At 36.1% G+C, this 16236-nt stretch overlaps 1 protein-coding gene across 1 annotated transcript; it reads right to left on the minus strand.

Moving 5' to 3' along the window:
* Nucleotides 1-4825: 4825 nt before the first annotated feature.
* CENPW (centromere protein W) lies at nt 4826-14564 on the minus strand. The gene is made up of 3 exons (XM_081043020.1): nt 14276-14564; nt 8027-8140; nt 4826-6145 (listed from the first exon to the last, which is right to left on the minus strand). Exons 1-3 carry the CDS (start codon nt 14399-14401, stop codon nt 6119-6121), a joined length of 267 nt encoding a protein of 88 aa, XP_080899146.1. The 5' UTR covers nt 14402-14564; the 3' UTR covers nt 4826-6118.
* Between the last annotated feature and the right edge of the window lie 1672 nt (nt 14565-16236).

Raw genomic sequence — 16236 nt, forward strand, 5'->3', positions numbered from 1 at the left:
CCTGAATAGTAAATATAATAATAATAGCATACTCAATCCCAACTTTATTTCCACTTTTGGATTCTTTCAGGATTTATGTTTTACAACGGCAAAGTCTTAAAATTTAATGTCAGTAGGGATCAAAATGAATGTTTTTCCTCCCCATTTAAATCTTGGCAGCCTTAACTCTCAAAGCTCTGAGATAAAATTTGATTTAAAAAGCTAAGAACGAATTGCTTAATCAGAAATCTGGACTTCACAATTAAGGAATTTCATCACCCACAAGATATGAGGGGGAAAACTCATCTAGCCACAAAACATAAAAATACTCATTTTCATTTAATGCTTTGTGGATCAGAGCTAGGGAGGACAAAAATAGACATTTTTCTTGCTTTACTAGTTACTAAAATCCCTAAGTAATAGCTTTAGAATAGCCTCTTTTCATCAAAAACTCATATAGTTTTACATACAGGTAACATTTTCCTTTAATCCCAACTCAATCAAATTTCTGAAAATGTATAATAAGGTCACAATTTTATTTTAATTATCTTTGACCCCCAAGTTCACAATATTTAAGGTAAGGATTGGGCCAAGTGACCAGTTCATTATAATGCTACCATCCCATTGGCCTGTGGTTCTATCTGAAAATTAAGAAATTCCAGTCATTTCACATCCCCCAAATCTCAACTCACCAGAACCTTTTTCCTCAGCATTTTTGTCTGCATGAAAATTGCCCTCCACAGGAAGCACCAGACATGGAAGGTCATGTGTTCACAGGAATTATGATGCCTGAAAGTTCCGTGCAGGGCAAAAAGAGGAAGAGCGATTAAATAGAGGAGAAAATGGTGACAGTACCCTGGAGATAGTGAGAGAAGGAGAGATTTTTTAGCAGCTTTCATAAATAGGGAAAGGGAAATCTATTTGAAGAACACTTTAGAAACTTTCTGGGTGGAATGCTATAGAAAACCCTCCGCCTTTAAGAAAGCCTAGTTATACTGTCTGCATTATTCTTCAAAAATTTTGAAGACAGGTTTCTTCTATTCCATTGTAGGCAGAGTAGGTGGAAAGAGGTCAGGTTTAAGTAGCTTCCATCACTCATCCACTCAACAAATATATAATTGAATGCCCAATGACGCAGGAAAAACAGATGCGTCCACGAGGCATCCTAGAACTAAGTCTAGAGAGCATTTTCACCATGTCTGTCAAACTCTTCCAGTCAGGAATAGAGTGGACTGAGTACAAGACACATAACTATGAGCCATTAGGGTTCCTGGTACAGCATCATAAAGCAAAGTGACATTACTGAAGAAGTATCGTTTGAGACAAAAGTTCCTTTTGGTGCTCAACGTACAGAGAAGCAAATTCCATAAAGCACTACTATCTGTGCAATATATTCATGAAATCTAAGAAAGTCCCTTGGAAAGTTGCAAATTGGACATGAATTTTAGTCTAATTTGCATAAATACAGGAAACCTTAAGAAATTTGTGTCCCTATTGGATGGGAGAGATCAAGTTGATGGAAGATATGGTTGGATGAGTCCAAACACTTTGCCCTATACCACTGCCCAAGACAAGACTCTTTAAAGACTGCTGCTAGTGGACTTGTACTTGTGCAAGCCAACAGCTTGGAAGCAAGCTTGGAACAAGAGTGCAGGCTAACTGCTACCAGAAATTTGAGAAAAGTTTGGGAAATACCACACTGAGAGAGCATACCCGAGTCATGGCTGTGACATACCACTAAAATTGGCCAGGTATGTCAAGAGAAATGACAATTTTTAAGTTTTCAAATGGACTGTGAACTGAAATGCCTACAGAGGCAAAGCCATACATAAATAAGTAAAGCAGACCTGACTAACCAAAGTGAACCAAAGAATAACTTCAGCTGAAGAGAGCTATATTTGGTCAACATTGGAGATATATTACCGACAATATATCAACATTACATGGTCAACAGATGTCCAATTTCAAAGGAAACCTAAAATTAAATTTGTATGTAAAATTTAATTTTAAAATGTAATCAACTAATTCAATTTTTTAAAAAGCTATGAGGGTCGAACAAAACTTCCCTATAGGCCAATTATAGTACCTGGGCTGCCAGATTATGATGTCTGGTTATCCCACCCCATTATGGATAGCTGGCTGATGAAACCCCTTCAATCTAATACAGACACCTTTCCCCAGCTGGTCTATTTGTTATCAACTCATCATACAAATCCCAGATACTCTCCACGTGGCAGTATACTGTCTCTAGACAATGGTGCTCTTCACTAAACAAAGTGATCCTGGTGGCTGAGGCCACAAAAAAATCCTCAAGGCTTGACAGACATAGGCCACTTTGCTTTTAAAATATATTTCTATGTTGACAAGAAATGTCTTAAAAATAAAATTTAGTAAATAAGCCAAAACTGCCCCAACTTCACCAAGACACACCTTTGAAACAGTATCTTCCAAGTTTTCCTCTTCCTATTGTATGTAGATTTAGATAAATCAAGAAAAGTGATCCAAATATGAATCTTAACTCTGAAAAGCTTGTTTTCAGTACAATTTCTGAAGAAAATCATAGGTGAAAAAACAGGGGGAATAAAGAACACAGGAAAAAATGCAAAAGATTTAAGAAAAGTTATCAATAAAACAGCTTCTCTCTTTTGGGCTCTTAGACAAACAAAATTAAAGATATAAGGGAGCTCAGACGTGTTATAATCACATGTGGTTCATGGACTTAAACAATATGGGTTAGGCCTCATATATCCAAATAGTGGAACATTCTCCATATTAGCTTTCTCAGAAACCAGTGTCTTTTTTATTTTTGAAGAGTTAGAAAGGATGTTAGAAACTATTGCCTTCAAATTCTTAATTTTGTAGAGGGAGAAACTGAAACTATTTTGCTTAAATGTAGTTAGTGAAGAATCAAGAAAGTCATCCAGATTTCTTAAAACATGCAAAACGTTCTTTCCTTTGGGTTATTATCCTTGGAGTTCAGTAAGGCCATGAAGGTACATTACTACTGGCCAGGTGTAACTGGAAGAATTGAAGCTACATCTTCCTCAAGCCTTGATAGTTGAAAATCCAGTCCTTGTTTTGGAAATTAAATAAAAATCTGTAAATGGGCTTTCAGGATTTAAAGAATTAAAAACTTTTGCCCTAGGAGAGCGTATACTCTACTTAGCAAAATGAAAGCATAAAATTAAAAATTTAAATATCAGCTAAAATATAATTTAACACAGCATGAAAGCTATCACAACACAGACAATTAATTGCCCAAAGAATGTATCATGTACCTGATAATCTAGCCTTTTAAAAAATTATACCTCCATTAATAAAGAAAAACATCTGCCTTTGTAATATTAGACAGTGGACAAACTATAAATGAGTAAAATACAAGGAAGAACAAGATACATCTTACAAATGAAACAAGTTACTTCTTGAGGTTACTTAGTACAACTTTTTGTCCCCAAAAGCACAAAGTGTGCCTCTGCCTTGCTTTTCTATGGTGCACATTAGCTATGAATCCCTAGCATTGAGGTCGTTGCCATAACACAGGATGTAGTGGCCAGCTTGAATTTTTATTTAGACACAGAAGTTTTGATCAATAAACACATTGGAGTCAATAAATACATTTAAAAGGGAGAAAAGAACTTAGAGTTTATAAACAACTCCAACTCTAAGAAGACTTAAAACTATTTCAAAAACAAAATCAATGATTTTGCCAACTTTTTGCTTAGGACAATTAACAAGATAATGATTAGATCTTTTAAAATCTCTAGTAGGTATAATTTCAAAACAGTAATTATTTGCATTTTCTTGGAACACTGTCTTATTCATGAAAACATTGCCTATAACAATTTTCAAGTAAATAATTTAACATAAATCAGTGTGAAAATTAGTCTTTTTCACATGAATTTTATGTAGAGTACTACATATTAGTTTCATGCTAAATTAAATTTACTACCTTCTATTTCTGGATGGCTTGGAATTAATAAAGACAATGTGTTATTGGTGGAGGGACTGAAACAAACCAATGGAATACAAAACCCAGGAATATCCCATGCAAGTATGACCAACGAATTAATGACACAAGTACAGAAGAAATTCAATGGAGGAAAGATAGTCTTTTCAAAAAATGGTGCTGAAACAACTGGATATCCACAGACAAAAAAAAAAAAAAAAAAAAAGAATCTTGATCTAAACCTTACACCTTACACAAAAATTAACTCAAAAATAGATCAGAGATTTAAATGTAAAACAAACTATAAAACTTGCAAAAAATAATATAGGAAAAAAATTTCAGGATGTAGGGCTCGGTGAAGAGATCTTAAACATGACACCAATACAAGAAAGAAAAAAAATACAACAAATGATACTTCATCAATATTAAAAACTGTTGACCTTTAAAAGATTCTGTTAAGAGAGAAGCTACAGAATAGAATATTTGTAAACGGTATTAGCTGACAAAGGACCCACACCTAGAATAAAGAACTCTGAAAATTCAAAATTAGAAAAAATAAATCGGAATAGAAAATGCACAAAAGAAATGAAGAAACATTTTACCAAAGAGGAAAAATGGATGACATATAAACACATGATAATATGTACATCATTAGCCATTAGGAAAATGCAAATTATAAACCATGAGGTGACATCTAAGAACAGCTAATAAGAAATAACAATACTAAATATTCATCTGAATGTAAAAAAAGATCTTTCATAAAATGTTGAAATATAAAATGGTATAGTCACCGTGGAAAATAATTTGGTGGTTTTCTTTTTAAAAAACTAAACATATACTTATCGTCTGAACCAGAAATCACACTCCTGGGCATTTATCCCAGAGAAATATAAAAATGTATAAACAATTGTTTTAGCAGCTTTATTTGTAATAGCCCGAAACAGGAAATCATCAAAACGCCCCACAATGGGTGAAGAGTTGTACAAACTGTGGTACATAAACACCATGGAATACAACTCAGTAATAAAAAGGAACAAACTGCTACACACAACAACTTGGATGGACCTCAAGAAAGCTGTGCTGAGTGAAGAAAAACAATTACCCCAAAGTTGTAACCTTTATGATTATGATTTTGTCATCAAAATGACAAAATTATACAGAGACAGAAAACAGATCAGTGGTTGCCAGAGTTTAGGGATGGGGCGAGGGGTAATCATATGAGGCTGGGTATAATATATAAAAGGACAGCATTACGTAGAAACTTGTGGTAATTAAATACTTCTCTATCTTGATTGTAGTAGTGGTTACACAAATCTATACACATGATAAAATCATACAGAATTACACACATACTGTACTCATGGCAAATTCCTGGTTTTGATATTATAATTATTTAAGATGTAACCATTGGGGGCAAACTGGATGTAGAGTACACAGGGCCCTCTCTGCACTGTCTCTGCAACTTCATGTTGCAATCTATAATTATTTCAAAATAAAAAGTTAAAAATAACAACTATTGAATGATATACAATGAACTTCTAAAATTTCCTTGGGGGGAAAAACACCCATCTAGTAAATCTGTGTGACTTTAAGAAAATAAATCAGTTTGCCCTGTAATTTTTTTGGTTTGGGGAGGGAAATACGTTTTGAAAAACACTTTGCTGATGTTTACAGTTGAGAAACTATGTCACTATACTATTGGTATAACATGAAAATACATTGCACTACTTATGCAACGGCATTCAAGAGTTAAAATTATTACTTAAAATGTGCCTAGATTTGACTGCATGTTATCTGTTTTCAGGGGTTAAATTGATTCCATAATTGTGTCTAAATATAAATAATTATAAGCTTAATTCTAAGAAATTCATCTCTTCAAGTTACTTCATACAGTATGATTTGATTTTTGATATGTAAAATATTTACAATACCAATGAAATGGAAATAAAATGAACTAGAGACCACCACTTAAAATGAATGAAACATAATTCCTCAAAAAACATTATATAGTTGAGATATTTACCGTTCTTGAGATATTTCAATACCAGTAAAAAAGTACAAACGCACACAGCCCTCAAACAGCCAATATTTTAATAATATACACTATGAACTGATATGTAAAAAGAGCTTTCACGATCTGTTACCACCTAAAATAATACATCATGTCATTTTCAAAAATGTGTTCTTTGACTTCTAACCTCTGCTCTTCTTTAGAATTACCTGTGGGGGGGGGGGGGGAGAAATGAAGATTCATATTATACCTATGGCAATAAAGCATAATTCCTCAACAAAAAGCTAAATATTCCTATGTGTACAATATGCAAGACTGATTTTATAAAACCAATATGCAAGGTGATTAGAGAATCCTTTTGCCTTATAAATGGTCTTGACATTTACTTGTCTCAAAGAACATGAAAAATTCCTAGATTCTCAAAATCTGTTTTTATAGTCACTTCTAGATATTAATTTCTTCAATTATAAGCCAAAAGTGTCCAGATTAATGGTTCCTAACTTGAGGTTTGTAGACAGTTCAGTAATCCTGTTAAAGAATGTTCCAAAACTCGAAAACCCTATCATAAATCAGGCATCTAATAACTATAAAGCAATACAAATCCATTGCAACACCAAATTTCTTATATTTGATCTGGAATTATGTCAATTTAGAGACCAAGACTAGTCGTTTTACACTGAAAAGCTTGTTAGGTAGACAATTTTCAAAACATGTGGAACACGAGAGAAATAAAACAAAATGAGATCTTTAGTCATAAAACACATGGAGCATGAGAACAAAATATATCCAAAAAATTTTTACAGAATGTACCTACTTTTAGATAAGTATACCCATAGTTTATTAATAAAAACAAACAAACCCTAAATTTAAAATACACAATACACTATTCAAGCTCTTAAACTTTGCTCTACCTGCAGAAAAACGCTTATATTGACTTTAGTAGTCTAGAAACTTGTTGGAATGTGTATAACTATAGGAGAATTTAAAGCCCCTAAACACAAGGCCAGGGCATGCACATTTCTAGGCTTCTACAGAGGCCACCAAATAGGTCAATCCTCTAGGTTAGTACGTCTCCGTTCTGTAAGATGTTAATATGGGTACTGCAAAAGAAACTACTATGTACTCAACTGAATTTACAAAAGGCTGAGCATATTATGTACTCAAATTTACAAAATACTAAGTTAATCAGCGTTTGGAAACTTTCTTTACTGCTGTATTTCTCATAACCTTTTATAAATATATGTAACTACAGTTATACAAAGATGTTAGCATTGTGGAAAGCTGGACAAAAAAGGTACACGGGAACGCTATATACTATTTATGCACCTTCTATGAGTCTGTAATTATTTCAAAATAAAAAAAATATTTTAAAAAGTATACAAAGACGTAGACTGTCAAAAATAAGTTTCTTCCACATCATCCCCCAGTCAACCATGGCTGGGAACTTCTTGAATATTCTTATAGAAATAAGCTCTATATACATAACATTGTGCCTATTCAAGGAGGTAATGTATGTTAGATTATCTAAATTTATCTTAACCCTGGAAGCTTTTTGTGGTGGAGCATCTGTTAACATCAGTGGAAATGATGATCTCAGGAACACATTTGGAAGAAAAATCTGCCCTAGTCATCATACTCTTACATTATATCAAAATACCAGTAAGAAGCAATCTTCTTTGCTTTTATAAGATTTGATTCATAAGTCAAGCAGATCTCAAAACAAAGTTAGAAAAACAAATACTTAGGTAATGAGGAAAATAAAATGATCCAGAAGACAGTAAGTTTTGATAAATTTCAAGGTGATAAACCTTCTCAAATAGTAAATATAGCCTACTACAAATCCTACAGATTACAGTCAAACATTCACTTTCCCCTAAATATGATAAAGCAGTGTCCATGAATCTCTATCAGAAATCAATAATATACATACAAAGAAAGCCAAACTCCATAATTAAAATCCATTAACAAGAAAAGCTAAGTGTCAACTGAGTCAACAAAGCTGAATAATGAATCTAAATCAGGCAGAGGTGATGAACCAGGTGATATTTTAAAAGTTAATTCTTGTTCAAGAAAAGAAATTCAGACTTTACCTTTGCTGCAGCCAGTACATGCTCATTTTTAATGACTCCACACTTATTCTCACATGCATTTATCCTGGACTCTTCTGCTAACCGATGAACAAACAGTAAGCAATTCAGGTGCACCTTAAAAAGAGAAAATTCAAAGGAATTTTAAACTCAAACATTGATGCTTTGAAATAATGATTTTTAAAAATAAAAGAGCCCAAAATTTAATGTTGTACTCTTTAATACTGTGATTAACGCAATTAACTTTTATGTAAAGTAACAGAATTCTGCTGACTATAGGTCCACCTTAGATTCCACACAAAGGAGACTCAGTTATTATAATGCATGAAGCAAGGGTATGCAATGTAAGGATGACCAAAGGCTATAGACGATAACATTATTGTAAAGCATCATTAGATCAAAACTTATATAGGACTCTTTTAAATTACAAATATTCCTACTTCTGATTCCAAGTAAGTTTAAATTTATAATATATTTTAAAATTTCCCAAAAATTTAAAATCAAAACACATCAACAACTATATTTAAGGCTAATCATCTCTCTTTCTACAATTCAAGGTCTAAAGATTTTTTAACCAGCTATTTGAAATATCTACTTTAAAACATGTTAATAATGATTCCCCTTCGTCCACTGGACATTGTTGCTTCTGCCTGTGGTGCTTAGAAACGTGATGGCTGTCTTAAAATCATGACAGGAGCTTAAAAAACACACTGAGTGTTAAAGTAGAATAAGGAATTCTGTTATTGATGATCTTGACAAAGCTTTTTGTTGGCTTAATTTTACCAAATTGGAGCTGCCCTTCATCTCACTACCCCCACATTATTTAAGCCAGCTGAAGAACACTTTTCTTTTACTTGCAGGAAAAACACCCTAATTAAAACATTAGTCAATAGAGCATTATACAGATAAAAATAATTGACAAAGAGTATGGTGACTTTTCTAATGTGTGCAACCCTAACCAAGACTCAGACCCAAATCTGTCTAGTTCAACCCAAGAAAGGGATGTTAAACACCATTTATTTACGATGGTCTATGTAACATAGTATGTAACATTTATTTTTCCATCACTGTACAGTTCCTCCATTATAAAAAAGATAATAGTAATGCCTGTCTTCACTGACTGATTAGTCGAGGACAAACTCCAAATTCTCTACCATGGCATTGGACCCCCTCAGAAGCGTGTCCATATATTCCTCGATTCTCAACTCTTACCACTCCTTCCCAAACACTTGGTGGTAAATAATGTTGATACTACAACCAAATCTGCATGCATCTTTTGTGTCCACTGTTTTTTCCTACTCCATCTCCAACCAATAACCAACAGTGTGACAGCCAAGATCCCTGATCTCGTATCAGGGCAAACCTGAGGGGTAACCACCAGAAGTCCCCTTCAGGATCATTCTACATGAAGTGGGACTTTTAAATATTTCTTCTTTACTTGGCTTCCCTGCCTTGTTTCTCCATAAAAAAATAAATAAATAAAAATCACTTAGACACTAATTTTCCATCTCAGAGCCTGTTTTTAGGGGACACGTTGACGTACCCTATGCTCCAGTCATCCTAATCACAATTGCTCAGGCTTCCTTGTGCTTCTTTGACTTTGCTGACACTGTTTCCTCCAACCAGGAAGCCTTTCCCCATCAGCTAGACTCTGCAGCAATTACAGCGTATTTAAGAATGCAGCCTTTAAAAAAAAAAAAAAAAATGGAATGCAGCCTTTGAAGCAAACAGTCTTGGGTTCAAATCATAGTTCTTCCACTTAGAATCTGTGCGACCTTAGGCAGCTTACCCAAGCTCTCTGTGCCTCACTGTCTTCATATATGAATAATAGTTACCGCTCAGTGTTGCAGAGAAAAAAAATGTTAATAATCAAAATTCTAAAAATTTACTAAATTGAAAAATTATGTACAAAGGTTGTTATTTGTCATCTAATAATATCGAAATAATCCTATCTACCATTAGTAATCTTTAAGGCACTTTTTAAGAAATTATTTAAAATAGATAATATAACAATACAAATTCAAGCCCACAAAGGATTGCAGTTATGTAAGTTGTTAGCACTGTGGAAAGCTGAGTAAAGATACTTGAGTATTCTCTACTATTTTTGCCACTTCTTGTGAATCTATAATTATTTCAAAATAAAAACATAAAGCAAAAGAGTAAACAAAAAGGTAGACAGTCAAAAATAAGTCTCTTCCACATCATCCCCCAGTCAACCATGGTTACCAGTTTCTTGCATATTCTTATACAACAAGCGCTACATATAAATAAAATATACATGTACATTATTTAACCTTATTATCTGAATATGTAAAATAACATTTTGCTAATATTTTACTCAAAATTCACTATCCAAACCAAAGTGCTAGTCAATCTACACATACAAACCTTGAAAACAGTTAAACTAGAACACAAAATCCAAGCAAGAGAGAATGTAAAGTGAACTGCAGTCCTATCTTAATTCTCTCCGAGGATCACAGTCAGTGCTCTTTTATTTAAATTATTGGTAACATCTTCCCATCCTTTCTCCTGCCATGTGCCTGACGACACTACCAATTGAGGTCCAATTAGATAGTATCTTTAACATACAATTTCTTTGGTCATTTACCCACTAGAACACGCTTTTTGCAGTTAGAACAATTAATACACAATACTTAATATTCACTATCTTGTGTGCTCCCCCACTGTTCATTAAATGTTAAATAACTAGGTAATGTGGTGTTTTAAAATTATTTATACTATGCAGAAATCTTCAGTGAATTGTTACAGATGCTTAAGTATGTTTTAGTGGATGTTTGGGGAAAATACAGTTTGGGAATTTAAATTTAATAAGATAAAGAACCTATGGAAGGAGATATTCTTTTGGTACTTTTTTTGATGCACTCTTCTTTAATTTTCACAAGAAATCAGAGGTAAAGCACTCACTTGATTCTTTACATTACAATATCATATCATTCAATTACTTAAAACTTCCAATGACATCCCATTTCCTTTTGCAGCAAAAACATTCCATAATATGGTACAATTTCCTCTGTTAATCTATATTTTCTACTTTTAAATATAAAGAGCTCCCAGATGCCCTCAAGATTAATTCCATAATACTAAACCCCACCTGATCAGGCTTTTCCAGTGTCATCTCTCACCTTTCTCAGCTTCCAATTCCATACTAGGTTTTTTAACTTCTTTCGGTAATCAAATACAACCTTACCTACAGTCACCCTATTAGTTTGTAGACTTCTCCGAGAAACCCAACTCCCCCCAATATGTGAGTTTATGTACAGCACCCTGAACTTCCTTTCACTGCACATGCTGCATACATTATGCAGCAATTTCTCACCTGTATTCCTCAATGTACTTACTATAAGGCTAAGAACTATAACTATCTTCCCTAACATCGTATCCCAGAGACCTTTAGCCGTTGACCCAATATGTAGTAGGTAGTCTATTATTGCATGAACGAAAGATCCTTCCATATATGCCCAAAGTAGGCAAAAAAAAAAAAAAAAGAAAAAAGAAAAATGTTTACTCAATCCCAAATAAACCAAACTGTTTTGAGACTTGGTTCATGCTATTAACCTACATGGAAAGTCCTTTCCACTTCGTAGGCATGAACCATAGATACCAAGGCAAATTAATATTACTTTTTTGATGTCACAGAATTTTTTTTAAGCAACCTATTCCTCTGTCATAAAACTGTTGAGTGGTATCACTCAAATGCATCAAGGTTTAAATTAAAATGGTCAGAACAAAAACAAATTTTAAGGTATTTAGCTAGGTATTCAAACATTCAAACTTGACAAGATAAACCATTCCATCAAGAAGTCATACTGGGGAAAAAATCAGCTTGCTTGAAAGGTAAATCAAAAGGTATTTACAAAGAAATGTCCATTTCATGACAGTCTCAGTTGACCAAAAGACCGGGCCAGCCTGACCTCCTCCTCCCTTCGTCACAGCACTTGAGTTTTACATAAACCATAACACACCCAGATATTTGCACAACATTCCTCAGTGATAAATCTAAAAATTAATAGAGCCACCAAAAAGCTGAACCATTTATTCAGATTAACAAATGTACTCAATGATACTGACCCTGGAGATACACAATGAAACAAAAAAATAACAAAAAGCCAGTGCAGAACTATGAAATAACACAAGGAAATGGTAAGATGTTAGAAATGACAATCAATCCACATATAGTTACAATGGTGCCGACATTAAGTGTATACTGAGAACGTTCAAGGTATTATGCTAAACGTGAGATGAATACAAACAATCCCAAAGTTTCCAGTCAAATCGGAGAAACAAACCTATCAAAAAGTTAAAGAGAGATGCATGATGATAGAGGAACATAAGATTGATTCTTTCTAAGATTAGGAAGGATGCACTGAAGTAGCATTCGAACAAAATTAGGATTTTGAAAAGAATTCGTGTTTGCGGAGTGGAGTGAAGACCATCTTCAGGTAGAAGAAATACATACAAAAGATAGCATAAAAGTAGGTTAGTTTTGTGTTAAAGGTAATGGGAGACACAAAAAGATACGTATTTTTCCTTCCCCTGAAGAAGCTGCATACCACGCTAGGAGACATTGGCATATGAAACTCTTAGGAAACAGTCAAAATCCCAACAGCTACATTGTATGTACACTTGTTATCAAAGTTCAGAAAAAAGATCAAAACAGACTGCCTGAATTGTAGAAAAGTTTATGGATGATGTGGGACACCTGCTGGGTAAGGTTATGAAGTGTCAACGTAAGCAGAAAACCATAAGCAAAGAAACCAGGGTGATGTATGGCCTATACAAGACAGTGAAGGAGAACTAACGAAAACCAAAGAAAAGGGTAAGACCTAGGAATAGATGGTGGCCGAAAGAAATTCCTTTCCCCTACCACTGCAACTTTTGGAATTTCATGTCCCCTTATTTCCGGCTCCACTTTACAATATAGCCCCCCTGTCCACAGTTTACTTTGGGGTAGACAGGTATGGATGAGGAAGAAATCTGACAACTTGAGAAATTTCTGCCAAACTATGTGGTACTCTCCTATAAATTCTTGAGCAGGTACATGTCCTTCCCCTCCACTCGGGACCCCAGCACCAGTAAAAACTCCAGAATAAATTACCTAAAAATGTCTTGTAAATCAATTTCACTTTTTTCCAACTCACTTGTGCCACCTTTATCATCACACTGGGTGTGGATACAAAATAAAATAAAGGAAAAATGAAGACAATTCTATAATAGTCTAGCAAAAAGACAAACCCTGCAAGTAGGCAACAAATGAGGAGGCAGTAGGGAAAAGAGGTGGAAAAAATAAAAACAGTGTAGCTCAAGAACAAATGAAACGGTGCGCCCTGAAGACACTCTCCATGCCATACATTCTTGTTAGCCACAATTCTTTACCTTAATATCCTGAAAATTAGGTGCCCACTTGTAATGAAGGCAAGTCTTTTCACTCAGACCTCTTGTGACAAAACAGAGGAGGCACCTCTCAGGGTTTCAACCCAGGAAAACAGTGTTCATCCTGCTAGTGGGATACATGTTCCAGGCACTTGCCATAAAAACTCTGACTTTACTTCAAGACAGAAATATTATACAGTAATTTGGTTGTGGGTACTTGCTAGATAAGCATTATGCTGCAGGTAGTATGAGTCAGATAAACAAGTTTTAGTGCTTTGGCTTGAGAACTCACAGGTGTCCCACCTGTCTAGGAAAACGAGTTCATGGCTGACAACACACTACTTAGAAAGCGACTTTTGAATCAGGGTTTTGCAGCAAGTTGGCTAAAGTAGAGGAAATAGGGCAACACACTTGGTTAACAACGTTAAAAGAGGGATGTCAGTAATGCCTTTTACAACAGTTAAATACAGATGACCCAGCCTGAATTCCAAAATCTACTTTTAAAAGACTGGGTGTCGTTCATAGCTTTCGATCGTTCTCTAGGCTCAGTCCCAGGCAGCGTCCTTTAAAAGCTCTAGGCAGGAACCGGACGTTAGTTCTCGCCGTAAGACGCTGTGGCTAACAGCGTCCCGCCAAATAGGTCCAGAGAGCTACATTTTCGTGGGCCCCAGTACAATTCAGCGTCAGGAGTATGAACTGACCTGCCGAGCTGGGGCCAACCTGCCTCGTCACTGCAGAAAACGTCTTACATACAGGCCTCAAAGAACTAGATGGCCGGGTCGGGGAAGTAAAGACTGGGGTTTTTATTTACCCTACCCTCGCCCGGCCTCACTTGGAGCCCAAGAAGGGACAGAATCTCACCAGTAAGTCGCCACTGGTCTCTAGACGAAGGTGAGGCTTCTGTCGCTTGAAGATACGCCTTAGAAAGCCGCGAGGAGCCTTCCGCCTGATCTGCTTCTTCTGAGAGACTCTAGTCGACAGCGCCATCCTCGCCCGCAGGCACCAGTCGCCTCAGCTTCCGAGGGACTCCCTGCACCGCACAGAAGCTCTGCTCCGCAGAGAAAACCGGAACAACCCGGCCCCTCCGTCGCTTCTTCAGGCCCGAGATCCTGGCCTGAATGTTTGAATCCGCCGCCAAATGAGCGCGCGCGGCGCTTGATAGTGACGTCAGGCCTGGGCAGGCTCCGCCCCCGGAGGCGCCGACGTGGGTAGAGAACTCCCGCGTCGGGTGCTCAATGACGTCATTAAAGGGCTAAGGCCTCCTTTAATCGTCTTGTGCAACATACCTGCTCTGTGGAATTATTTCTCCTGTGTCCCATAGAGATGTGGGGAAATTGTGGAAAATGTTGTTATGCCAAGGCAGCTACACTTACTTTCTTCCAAGCTCTCCCTCTGTACTGAGCCCAACAGCAATGGGCTAAAAAGTAAATAGAAGTTTGTGATGTTATGTCAGGATTCCGAAAGAATGACTGCCTTCCTAACAAGACATGATTTTCTGATAGTAACAGCTAACACTTCACATTTTTTACAGAATTTCATTAGATCTTACCGGAGGTCTTTTCATGATTCTAGCTTTTCTTTACAAATGCTGCTCCCTTTAATTTTAAGGTGCCCCCACTTAACCTTGCAGTTCAGGTGTAGTTTAACTACTACCTCACTGAAAACTCCGCTACGTCTTCAAGAAACTAACTTTTCTATCTTCTGTGCTACAGTATAGGTAGTTTGCATACTTCATCGTGCATGAGATGGAGCACCACTCCTGGGGATTTCAATTCAATAGCTCTGGGTGGGACTTGAGTACTCAGACCCGTTGGCATCGCTAGTCTGAGGACCACTCTGAGATCACTCGGCTTCTCATTGTACCTCTAATACTATCCTGGTAGTAATTATTGTGATTTCAATATCCACACAGATGATCGTTCCATTTGGCCTTCCATTTCCAAGACCGCCTCTCTGTAAATAATCTTATTTTTCACCCTATGAGCCACTTAAAGCTGTGGTCATACACTAAGCCTTGTCATTACCAAATACCACACCCTTCCATATTCTCAATGCAATCGTCTCACTCTTCAACCTCATCTCAGATCTTTGGAACTCCCTCCAGTATCCCAATTCCAACAATTTGTAGATGCCACTTGGGATCACTGTCCTCTCTCTTTTTTGTCCCTACCACACCCCCTACCCTACTCTACTCCTCATCCCAACTCTACTCTACTCCTTATTCTCCCTCCTGCTGTCCATTATGCGTAATTCTAGTGTTCCCTTGTATTTCTCCTCAGCCCTGACATTCTCTCCCCCGCCGCATACTCACCTGACAGAACCCCAAACCTGCTTAAGTTAAAATCTCAATACATTCTATGCTTGCATCTGTGCATTATATTGGTTTAAGAAAAACAGACAGGTCTGCATCTGGTCTTAATTTAAATTCATGACCACTCAAGTGGTCTCTAAGTACTGCCTGCAATCTTTTGCTATTTCCTAAGTTGTTTCATTCTCCTATTCTCTTTCTCAAACCTCCCAATATTTCCTACCCAATCTTCACCCTCAGTTGATGACATTGCTTCACTAACATAATAGAAGCACCCCGAAAGAGACTTTCCACATGCTCCCATCATCGCATCTATCTAACAATCCCTACCTGCTGCCATGAATGATCCATCTGCCTAAGACAACCATTCTACTTTTGCCCTAGATCCCAGTACCCACCCCTTCTTAAGGACATTCTCCGGCAATTCCCTCTTCTGCTTCATGGGTTTTCCTACTTTGCTGATTTGTTTCCATATGTAAACAGACATGCTATCTCCGGCTTTTAAAAAACACTT

Source organism: Rhinolophus hipposideros, assembly GCF_964194185.1.
Source record: "Rhinolophus hipposideros genome assembly, chromosome: 3".
Lineage (NCBI taxonomy): Eukaryota > Metazoa > Chordata > Mammalia > Chiroptera > Rhinolophidae > Rhinolophus > Rhinolophus hipposideros.